Raw genomic sequence first — 12,249 nt, forward strand, 5'->3', positions numbered from 1 at the left:
CAAGTGAATTGCCTTTAAAGTAAATTCAAAACTTAACTTTGAACTTTGAAGTATCCATTGAGCAGCAGTTCTCTGGTTGAAAATACCTTTTTGATGAGGTCAGAGAATGGTCAGAGTGCTTTGAGCTGATTAAAAGGCAACAGTAGCTCAAATAATCCCGCATTACAGCTGTGGTATGCGTAACAATTGGACGAATCTCTGAACACACAACAAGTCAAATCCTGAACCATCAGACATGCTGCCTACAGCAGCGGAAGACCATGACGGGTGTTATTCCAGTCAGCTAGCAACAAGAAGCTGTTCACACAGGCTTGATTTCTGTTGCAACATTCAGATGGTAGGGTCAGAATTTGGATTAAAGATAATGATAATAATGATAATGTCACAAAGTAATCATCTCAAACCTGCTTCCTGAACACGACGATGAGTTCAAACTCAAATGGCCTCCACAGTCACCTGATCTCACTCCAATAGGGCACCTTTGGGAAATTCTCAGCCAACAAGTCAACAAGTCAGGTCAATATGAACCAAAATCTCTGAGGAATGTTTCCATCACCTTGTTGAATCTATGCCATGAAGAATTAGGGCACCTCTGAAGGTGTCAGGGGGCTCAACCAAGTGCTAGCAAGGTGTATGTAATGAAGCATCTGGAGAGTGTGTCACATGTCCATATCTCACACAGGTTCATGCTCCCACTCTGCACTGTTTGTGTGGCGAGTGGGAGCAGTGGATCTGTTATTGGTGATAGCTCAGGAAAATGATAGGATGATCTGAATGTGAAGAAAATTGCAAAACCCATTGACAGCACAACACAAGAAGAAATATTAGAATCCATGTCATCTGTCTATTCTGCCTTGGTCCAGAACTTTGAATCAGCACACACTGCTCTGTTGAGTAATTCATGTGGCATTGTGAGAGGAAACAGCGCTTTCTCTGCTGAAAAGTAATCAGTCCAGTGAATGCTGTGGGAATGCTATTGATTAGCACTGCAGCACCATGGCTGTAAAGCAGGGGGACGTTGATGTTCAGTGACTGGTTAGTGTAATGTGAAACCCCTCCCCCTCAGTGCAAAGAGTTGACAACTTGGCCTCATGTCGGGCGAACGCCTATTGTTGTGGCTCCAGCTCAAGTAGTAGAGAGGTTTGTCCTCCTGATGCACGGTGACGCAAGCCCACCTTAGCTGGGAAAAAAAGGAAATGTTCATCTATAAATCTGTGTCTCTCAGTCTCACAGACCAGAGCAGCTATCAAATGCTTTATTTTATCTACTGATCAATTTATCCATCCATAAAGTGATGTCATTGCCATGACAACATATAAGATGCAAAACAAAGCCAATTGATTACTTGATTATTTCAGAAGCATAGAAGCAAATCTCTAACAGCACATGATTGAAGAAGTGGTGAAGATGGTAGTAACTGAAATCCAAAAAGGTGTTTCAAGGATGAGCATCTTATTGCAACTGAGCTCCAAGGTTTTCATGAGGCAGTGGTAGACTAAGCTGCTACACAAACAGATGGCAGATGGGAGGACAGGTTGGTGAGGGTCATTGACAAGATAGATGAGAGAGAGCGGGAGAAAGAAAAAGATGCAGACAGGTGCCATTAGGTATCAGGATAACATCCTTAGACCCACTGTTAGACTGGACTAGCCTGCTCCATTATTTTTTGCACTTTGATTTTCGAGTTGCCTTTGAATTCAGCCTTGTGAAGTTGATAATTTTCATTTCCATCAAACAATGTGGCATCCTTTTGTTTCTTACACCTTACCCAGTCCTTATAGATATCCAGCTTAATTTTTCCCCATTGAGATCTGATGTTTTCAAAGTTTTTCTTTAACTTTTTTTAAAGCAGTGTACATGTTTCCGTGGCTGTTGCCTAGCAGCACAGGCTGTCTTGATCATTTCTGATTTGTGGAAACTGTGGAAGATCAAAGTCAGTCAAAACTAGAGCAGACTGAAGCCATTATACTGTTAAGATGTGCAGCACATAGCCGTCATTCAGTTACAACCATGAGGTCACTTAGAGTCCAAGCCCTTATGTCTGGACGCTGAGCAAATAAATATGAATGTACCCCACAACGAGCGATCGCCTGGGGAGGATGTAATGGGCCAAAAGGGTCAGAGAGAAAAGCTCCCAGAATCAGTTATTGAGACTATTTATAGAGAGATAACCGTGCAACAGCAGGTGGTGTTGAAAGAGACCGTCCATTATTTATCAACAGTCTTTTTGTCAGCTGAGTACACTACTGACTCACTACTTATATCAATAAATGCATGCATATGTGTGTCTTTACAGCTGCCCTATATCGCTGTCTATCCTTTTCTGACCCTCTCTGTTACGATCGCCATGGGGATTTAGGTGCTGTTGTGGCTTGTTCTCAATCACTTCCTCATAGTGCTTTCTCCAGTGTCCGTTCCTGTGCATTTCCAGGGTTTGTTTAAATTATTCACATCAGGGCCATTACTAAGAACACTCACCCCCTCCTATACGATCATCTCCCCCCATCAGGATGAGATGGGTGGTCTGTTAGGATGGGAGGGGTGCCACATTTCCTGGGTTTTCGCCACAGTGGAGTAAAAGCGCCTGAGTTCTTTTACAGTGGATCCACTCACAGATGAATCACTCCCAGCAACGCTTTTTTGGGGGGTGAATTATTGAAAGCCTCTCCAATGGGATGAGAGTGCACTGTTAATCTGTGTGATTTCAGGCTTTCGTGCTGAAGTACAGATGTCCAGCAGTCAACAGTCTTTAACAGAGATGTGGTAGTGCGCTAGTCATCGGTGTCTACATCCACACTGCTGAAACGTATTGTGAGTAAATGTAGTGCTTTTGCCAAGGGTGCCTAAAACACTATAGGCAAACTTCCAAAAGCAGCTTCTACAAGTGGTGTAACATTACATAAAGTTCTTCTTTTGGTATGACCCTTTGTATCACAGGTATATTATTATTGCACAGAAAACAATAAGAAGGCAGAAGGCCTTGGTATTTCTGCTGAATATGAGCTCTGCACTGTGATGTTGCAAATTCAGACCATGAGCATAGCATAAACTCAGTATGTAGTGTGAGTTAACACATTATACACATTTCTTAAAATTGGCAGGGTGTCTGCTCAGCTTCTGCCATGCTGGATGCAGGGTGGCTGCAGCTGCAGCTTTTAAAGCTTTGCAGTAACATGAAACATGACTTTTATATCATCACTTAGACATAGTGAACATCACTTGTGCCTGTCGTGTCACTCAGACATGAATCGGCCAGCGCTGTCAGCATGTTGTAAATGTTTGGCTTAAAGGGCATAGCAAAATAAGATGTTTTTTTTATTTACCAAACCAAACGATTGGAATCCATTTAATACACCATCACAATCCTAGTCAGTAATGTACTTACACTAAGGCAATGACATATTTTTGTTTCCAGCATGAGTAACTACCAAGAAACCTGACCTCTGCTTTTAAATCAGCTAGCGTTCTCGGATTTTTCTAGAAATTGACTCTTTCCAGGCGGCTGTCTGATGCTGAGCAGCCAACCGCACAACAATTTGCTTATCACGACTCGCTCTCAATCATTGTGGCCTCACTCTCTGTTCTTCTTTCAGCCGACTTAAAAAAATCACACTTCGTGAACTCTGGCCTCCTGCTGACAGTGCTGAGCTGGCGGTCGGCCTCCAGCCCACCACTCAGTTGCGTGCCGTATCTTTGTCATTTATCTAAATCCCAGAAATCAATTACAGCACTCCAAGGTGCCAGGGTGAGGGATTTGAGTTTTAATTTACTCCTTGCTCCTCAGGCACTGGCACATGCCCCTCTCCTGGCATTGAGGCTTATTGAATTAAGCAGAGGTAGACAATTCTCAGGCTTTACATATCTCGGATATTGGCAGCTGCACATTTTTGTGTTTACATTTCCCAGTGTTGCTTTTGTAGATATGACTGGCCTTGGTTTTTATTTCGATTTCATTTTGGGGTCTTTTCTCTGTTTAGCAACTTAGTTTGTTCTTGGCAGTGTTCTTCTTCTGACTGACTCTATAAGTCAGAGGGGCCAGTTCTTTGGAGTTCCCCTTACCAGATTAATTTAATACTGGATTAGTGTGCCAAAATCAAAAGAATTTACTTTAAAGTATCCATAACAAAGTCCATATGCACTCTGAGACTCTCCTTTTCCCTTTGGTCCAGCTAAATTAACAGTCTTCACAATGAAAATGCATCAGAATTCACCAGTTCAAACAGATCTGGATTGAAAACGCGCTACATTGTGTTCCCAACACATTCTCATTCCCAGGACATCAAAGAAACAGAAGAAAATTTTCATCCAGGATTTTATTTTCAAAATCTATTCAGGTAGTTTTGGTGGCTATACTGAGTCAAACTGAAAAAACAAAACAACTATCATTGACCTCAAGTTTGACGCGGGACACAAGCTCCATTCTTCTGGGTGAAAGTCTCATGTGTGGCCCACATATCCACCATGACCCTGTGTTTTTTTCATCCTACTTCTACTTAGGGACAAGCCATGTTATTGTATTTGTCCACACAGTTACAAGGCTACAATATCACAGATATATGACTGGTCAGTTGCAACAAGAAGGGTGGGGTGATACCACCCTTCTTGTGTTACCATGTAAAACTATGAAGACCCAGTGTGTAACAGCAGCCTAACAGCCACAGGGATGCAGTAACGTTAGAAGCACTGCCACCAGTGATAGGTCAGCACTAGCCCCACGAGGGAACCTGCTGTTAAAAGGTAGCCCAGATTGAAATGACTTCAATCTGACTTCAATTCTTAGCAATGCTGTTTCAAATAAAAAGAAACTATAGCTACACATATTTTCTCTATTGAAGACCACAGTTAATACTAACAGTAATGTTAATGGTGGAACATTAATGCCTGACATGTCCGGGGTCTGGTGACCCAGTGCCCTTTGATTTAGTGGTTTCTCAGTGTGTTGTATTTCTGGCTCTTTTAGTTATTCCTTAGTATTTATGGTGATTTCTAGTCTTTAGGTTTCTGTCTCCCCTGTGTTCCTTCTGTCACGTTTAATCAAGTTATGCTTTCATGTCTATGCTTCTCATCGTTTCAGTGTCAAGTCCGTGTCTCTGTGCCTGTCTCATGTTTCCTGTTTTACTTTGACGGTCTCATGTGCTATGTTAGTGTTTTCAGCTTTGCTTCCTCACGGTCTTGTTGTACGTGATTACTCCCAGCTATGCTCTCCTGCTGTCTCATTCCCTCATTATTCTTCTGTGTATTTAAGCACTTTGTCTTCGTCTGATTGTCTGCTTATCATCCATCACTAACGTCCCATGTCTCAGGTATTTGTGTGTTTCCTAGTGTTCCTGGTTTTTGTGTATTTAGTTTCCCCAGTTTAGGTTTTTGTGGTTAGTTTCTCATTTGTCTGTTTCTTATGTTTGGTTCATCTTCTGTTTTTCGGCGTCAATAAAAGGCACGGCATTTGTTATAATACAGTTACGTTTCCACATTTCGTTCATCTGTATTTGGGTCCACTGCTTTCCACTCCACACTGTCTGCCTTGACATGACATTAACAAAGCTGTTGCTGTTAGCTGGCTAACTAGCAGAGGTACCTTCTGTGCTGATGATGTGCCCTCCTCCTGCAGGGTGAAGATTAGACAGCTGTCCTCAGTTCACAACCAAGTTGAGCATTAAATGTGTGAATTGTTCCACACTTTACTTTTGAGTTTTCCAACGAGGTTAGACCCAGTCTTGGGGTCATTACTCTAAAAAGTAATGTATTACACATTACGCATAACTTGTCATAAAAAAGCAGTGCAGTTTTTTATCATACATACTCCCTGGAGAAAGTAATTTGTTATGCCATTCATTACATTAATTTTACATTACACTCTAAATTGATAGCTATATAAACCTTAGGCTACAGTTCTATATACCTGTCCCAATGAGAATACACAAGTAATCTTTCTTAGATTTTTTTTTAGGTATAAACACAAAACCAACCCAAAAGAGACTTTAAAGCAGTAATTCTACTGTACGTGTACAAATGAAAGCCATAATGCTGCTAGCCTGACTCCTTATCACTGCTGCAGTCTTCTTCCTGTTAAAAGAGAGTTTTTCCTTCCCACTGTCACCAAGTGCTCGGGTCATCAGATTGTTGGGGTTTTCTCTGTATTATTGTTGAGTCTTTACCTTACAATATAAAGCAGCTGTGTAAATAAAATAAAATTAAACTGGACTGGTAAAACAGTTTCCCCTTGGATGAGCCTCTGCTTGTCACAAATGTCGTAATGAGACACAAGCAAAATGAAAATATTTGTAAAGAGTAGGGAACATTTGTGTGTGTGTTTGCTTCAAATACTGAAAGGTAAGTGTCAGAAAAGTAGTGACATTTTATGTCGGGTTTTTTTCTCTCTTTTCCTTCGTGGCTCTATAAATAGCTGGGTGAATTTTTTTTCTCTCTCTGTTGCCTGTCTGTTTAGTTACAGTTTTATTAGGTTGAAAGATGGCACATTTTTCTGACAAGCAATTTCAAAGATAGCTTCTCAATTTCAGACTTGTGCATGCCATCCCTTGAGATGGCCCCCCTGTTCTGCTGGGGTCATTTCCCAACCTGTAAAACAATTTCTTAAACCAGCAGCAGACGCAGCTTCCTCTGTGGGAACTGATATCTGACCACGATCATTTAGATAACTCTTCAGAACCCCATATCAGAAGGCACATAAGCTGCCCCCACTTCCTCACTGTGTTTAAATGTCCACGCCGTCAACAGCTACTGTTAGCACACATCTAACACCTTGCAGTCTACTGACACGGCAGGGCATGGGTTTCCAGAGAGGTGATAAGACCAACTGTGTTTGAACTCTGTGGCCTCGGTGTTGCTTTTTATCTTTCCATAAAGATAGCAGTGGAATCCATTAGCAAGCATGTGGAAGAAAAAGAGGGAGTAAAATGCTGCGCTTGATGTCAGCTCGAAATGCAAATGCACGACAGGCTGCACTCTCAAGCTCTCACTGCTTGTTGTACATAAAGCGGTAACTGGAAGATCAGCCGTGTTGAACCTCCGCTTTTGGTTAATCCTCCCGTGACAGGAAGATATGAAAGCTCCTCGACTCCATGAAAAGAGAGGAGGTAGAGGTTTGTCATTGTGCTCCTCTTAAAGCACAGTGCAGCAGGGTGGTCAGGTTTCAGGCTGGGGTCTCTGTGAGCTCAAATGCTTTCAGAAGAATAGAGTCAGCATTTGGAAATGCTGGCAAACTGCAAAGGAGTCTTCCGTTACTCTGAGTGCACCTCACAGACAAACAAACGCACACACCCTCCACCTCCCTCTCCCCTTTAGAAATTCAAAACCCCCTTTTTTAACTTTGTGAGGGGACGTCATGGTCGAGCTGCCAGCCTGGGAACAGCGGCAGCCAGTACGGGACCAGTAGCTAGAAACTTGAGGAATAGTAAACAGAGCGAGAGTGTGGGTCAACAGAGAAGGCTCAGAGAGTGCATTTCCATTTGGCTCTGCCAGCCCGGCGTAAAAAGCACCGAGATGATATGATGACTTAATGCAGTCTCAAGTACCTGACTTTTTACACCAGGCTATTGTGGGACTGATAGCGTGTGAGCAGAGGAATGCTAGCAGCAGGTCTGTATGCCACATTATGCCCTTTTAAAGCAGAACCACTTAAAGAATGTTTTCCAGCTTTTATTTTCCCCTGCCTGAAAAGGTGTGAATGAGTCAATACAGCACAGAAATATCACTGTGTGACTACGTGTCATAACGTTCAGCACTTTTAAATTTTAGTTAAAGTGTGTCATTATTAACCCCTTTAAAGCCTAAACCATCAAATAACTGCCAGAAAATTCAGTGTCTTGAGTTTTTATTAAACCTGCTGACAAATTTTAAAAAACGATTTTCATATTTTCTTTTTTTCTAATGTATTTTGTCATTTATTGAGGTTTTTCATGGGGGGGATTACACTGATGATGCAGAAGTCTCTTTCTGTGTATCAAATATGATGCACTAGGCATTAAAGCACAACAAACACTACTGTGTTCTTCTCAGCCCGTCACATAACTTTGGTTTACGCACACAGCCAAACAGATCTATACATTTTGGCAGCATTATTATGAAGTGAAAGGCACATTATTCAAACGTTTATTGCTTATGGTTTGTAATTAGGAAAACATGAATTCATCTGCAAACTGATGCAGAAGATTGTTCACATAGTTGTGTCGTCAGCATTGCTTATGATCCTCCCAGCGTGTTTCATCCCACACATTTAGTGTGACCTTGCAATTCTTTGGCTGCTCACTCCTTTTTTTAAACTTCTCTACTTTTATCTCCATCCAAGGCCAGCTTCCTCCCATTTGTAAGAATTTGATAAAATAAAAATAAAGGCTTCTTGAAGGGGTTATATTTAGGACAGAGCACTCTTTTAAAGGTTTTTTAAAAAGCAAAGTAAAAACGTGCAAATGCCTTTGTTCAGTGACCGAGATGGACATCGATTAACACCTAATCGGCTGTTTAACATTTGTACATGTACAGTATATTTTCTTTCTCTTCCTCTAACGCTGCTCTGTTTCCTCCTTCATTTCCACCTCATCCACTTCCTCCTTACCTCAAGCCTTGTCTCCTAAACTGAAGTCAGGGCTCTAGCACACAAAAACGTGCGTAAACATGTTGATTTATTCCTGGTATTTTTACAGTTACTCAGAAAATAAGACATGCAACCATCCTGTCTTCGGGCATCTGACACAAAGCTAGCTAAAAAAAAAAAACAGCTGGTTGTTAGCTAACAGAAAAAAAATCACACTTTCCTTCAAAAAGGTTGATTACACTCTCACATCGTATGAGAGTTTATTTATTAAGCGTCCAAATCCAACAATGTTGGATCCACTTCAAAGAAAGTTTCATTAGCTGTTGCTACTAAGCTTCACTATCTCTTCAGATTACTTTCACAAGGTTTTACAGCTTCTTCCAGAGTAGATAGATATGGACACATAACAGTTCACTACAGATGGATGGCAACCGAGGTTGTTTGTCCTACATCATCCCCCATAGCTAAGATTATACACTTGAATTAGGAAGGGGTAAAAAAAAAAACAACAGAATTCGATGGGTGGTTGTCTGCAATCTACTGACATCTACTGGTGATATTTTACTCAATTTACCTTTAAAGTACACATTTGCTGTCTTATTAACAATGCCTAACAACTTTTGCAGTATATATATAATAAATGTGAGAATGGGATAGACTTTCTGTGTTTATGTGTGGCCTCCTTTGTGCCGCAGGGCCCTGTTGGAGCTGAGGAAGTGCCGTCTCCTGATCCATCCCAGTCACAGCAGCCCAGAGTCCAGCACAGCTTTGTCCAGGAGCATTTCCAGGCACAATACAAGTGAGTTTCTAAGGATAAAATTTGATTTAAATGAAGTCAACATTAAGGACAAATCAGTTTGTCACATCTTGCTGGCTTACTATCATTACGTGAAGAGATAATGGTGCAAGTGACTGCTGAAACCTTCCCTGAGTCATTAATAGACTGTATTTTAAAGATGCGGGTAACTTCCTTGAAGTGGCATTTTAATGTATGTCACAGAGGGAGACCAAGAACAAAGGAGTGGGGGCACACAAGAACACAATATAGAAAGTTAGTGGAGGAAAAAACTGTGTTTATATAGATGTATTACATAAAAGCAACAGTTTAAACATCATTTTGCATTAAAAACCTGTTTTTCACCTTTCAGACTTAGTAAAGCATATAAACTATTTAAGTGAAAATCACAATACTACCTACAGTAAGTTACAGAACAAGAATCAACTCATCCCTAAGTACTAAAAAAAGATTCCTTTGTGCATCCAAAGGAGTCTACTCCAGTAGAAAGAATTGGGTTTAAGGGATTTTTGCAGAGGTTCAACAGGTGCATCCATCTTTTATATACAGACTATGGTTGTAACTTGGTCTAACAGTTACCAGACACAGAAGGCCTGTCAAACTGTTTCTCCCATTGAATGACTGTAGCAAGACAAAAGTGACTTTGTAAAAAAAAAAATTCTTCTGAACCAAAAACTATTTGCCAGCAGACATTTCTTTCTGTTTGGCTGAAATCAGCACATACCATATCAAGCATCTTGTGAGTTTTGTTTGCACAAAGGTCCACTGCCATGTTGTCAAGTGGTCTAAATGTCAGGTTGCTCTGCAAGAGAAAGGTCACGACTTAAATAGCTCCTGCGGACACGTCTGTCTCATGGCACTCCTGTGTTTCGTCCAGGCTCACACTGTGTAGATAAATGACATAAATATTACTGAATAATACCAGTGAAGAGAGGGGGTCAAATCACACAATCCACTTACAGGCTCACAGTACACGGTGTTCAGGGTTCACCGGTCAGATTGCAGAGTAATTGCTAAATACGGCCGATTTAATGGAGATGTCATAATTTCTTTTACAGAGAAGCCCTCAGAGACACACATGCCAGGTTAGAAGGACTTTAAATCTTCGCCCACACAAACACACACACACAGCACTAATTACCAGGCAGACAGAGGCAGTTATTCTGAAAAGGCCCAATGAAAAACTGGCCTGCTTCTCTAACCTCTGAGCCTCTTAGAAAAACAGAAATCTCTTAAGTACTTATTTAGAGTGCTTTCCTTTTTGTGCTGAAACAATTAGGGATGTCACAATGGTCGAGTATTTTCTCTGTTGTAATGCTTTGTGAATATTTTTCAATCAAAGACTTTTCTTCCTGTTTTTTTGGAAGGTGGGTTTTAAGGGGAAAAAAGGGGGAAAGCGCTTAGCACACTGTCTTATTAACATTTCGGTGCAGCTGGATGTCCTCATGTCTCCCACAGATCAGTCATCCTGGAGATAAAGAGGCGGCTGATGTACACGTCTGTCAGCTGCAGCCTCCTGAGAGTGGAACAGGTCGACTTTATCTCAATGGAATTTTTAATCTTGTCCGTTAGAAATACGTTTATGCCGCAGTTTAGCTTTCAACGCTTTGCCTCGTTGGTTAGTTGAGTTAGGTTACAGTTTACTTCTATTATACCTAACATCTAAGCAGTTGTTGCTGCTGCTGCTGATTTCAAATCTAATTTTTTTATAAACAAGACTTTTTTATAAAAGTGCAGGCTTTCCAGGCTGAACTGCCTCTGATGCGTACTCTCTGTGGCCTGTACCTTCTTCCATCTGCTAATTCTTTGGAAAATTGGCAGCTCTGTGTGACTGCCAGTATTACATCTGTCAGAGCGCATCGCCTAATTGCCACCCTCACTCTCAAATGTTTCAGCTGTGACACACTGGGTGGGTCTACATAGGAAGCAGCAGCCGTAGCAGCCCGGCAGGCAAGATTTGTTCCTCTCTCCCACTCAAATAGTGTCCTAGCCAGCGAGAGTGGGTGAGACGGCACAGAGAGAGTGCGCAGTATACAACAGGAGCGAGTGCATCGCTCTGCGGTAGCACGTAGATGTCAAAAGATTGAAAATGTTATCACCTCAAAATAATTGCACCAATTTGAAGGGCGGGGTAATTGCTCTTATTGAAAATTAGAACCACCGTTTGAGGTTTACTGCAGTAAAAAGACGCGGCCCACAAAAGGAGCTCAGATCTGAAGCAGTTTTTTTTCAACACTTCTTATGTCCACCTTTATTTTTGATGCTGCTATTGTGCAAATTTCTGAAGAAATGTTCTGCCATTCTTCTGAGACTCTTTTTTTTCCTCCTGCTCGTCTTTGATGGAGAGGATGTGCTGCCTCACCTTTCCTTTTTCTGAAACACCCCAAAGGTTTTTTATTTGACTAAAGGCAGGTGAAATGCTTGGTCAAGTAATAGTTTTTTGGGTTTTATTTTTTTTTACATTTTCCTTCTTTAGAAACTCTTGTGTGATTCTGGCAGAGCTCTGTGGATCCTTTTTATGCTGGAATATTCATCTTCTGCCAAGCTTTAGGAGACGGAAGTCATCTTGTCAGCCAGCATTCAGGCATTGTCTGTGCCGCCTATAAATGTTGTCTCCCTTTTGCACTCGTCCAGGTCCATATCATCACGCTCCAACCTCTGCGCTATGTATTGGTCATGTTCACAAGAAACATACTGGAGCTGAAGCTGAAGCATTTAGCCTGCGCCCGGTGTTCGTTAGGCTTCTGTTCGTGCTCTTCAGCAAATTTGAGAGCAAGCTGTCACAAAAATTCCTACAGACAAGAATACCGCCGGCTCTGAATCGTCTGTTTTTAAGAGGTAGATGATGAAAGCAGTGCACTGTCAGTGGCATCACTGCAGACGGACAGCCATTGTGGTTGTA

General features: G+C 41.5%; 1 protein-coding gene across 1 annotated transcript in view; it reads left to right on the top strand.

The window, feature by feature from the left end:
• Window positions 1–12,249, top strand: part of usp43b (ubiquitin specific peptidase 43b) — an 88,677-nt gene that overhangs the window by 24,384 nt on the left and 52,044 nt on the right. Inside the window, exon 3 of the mRNA XM_085351411.1 lies at window positions 9,247–9,350. Coding sequence (XP_085207537.1) covers window positions 9,247–9,350 — 104 coding nt within the window. The remainder of the gene's footprint in view (window positions 1–9,246; window positions 9,351–12,249) is intronic.

The sequence above is a fragment of the Diplotaxodon limnothrissa genome, linkage group LG4, assembly GCF_057381915.1.
Source record: "Diplotaxodon limnothrissa isolate DT_005_m linkage group LG4, D_limnothrissa_male_GT1.1, whole genome shotgun sequence".
Lineage (NCBI taxonomy): Eukaryota > Metazoa > Chordata > Actinopteri > Cichliformes > Cichlidae > Diplotaxodon > Diplotaxodon limnothrissa.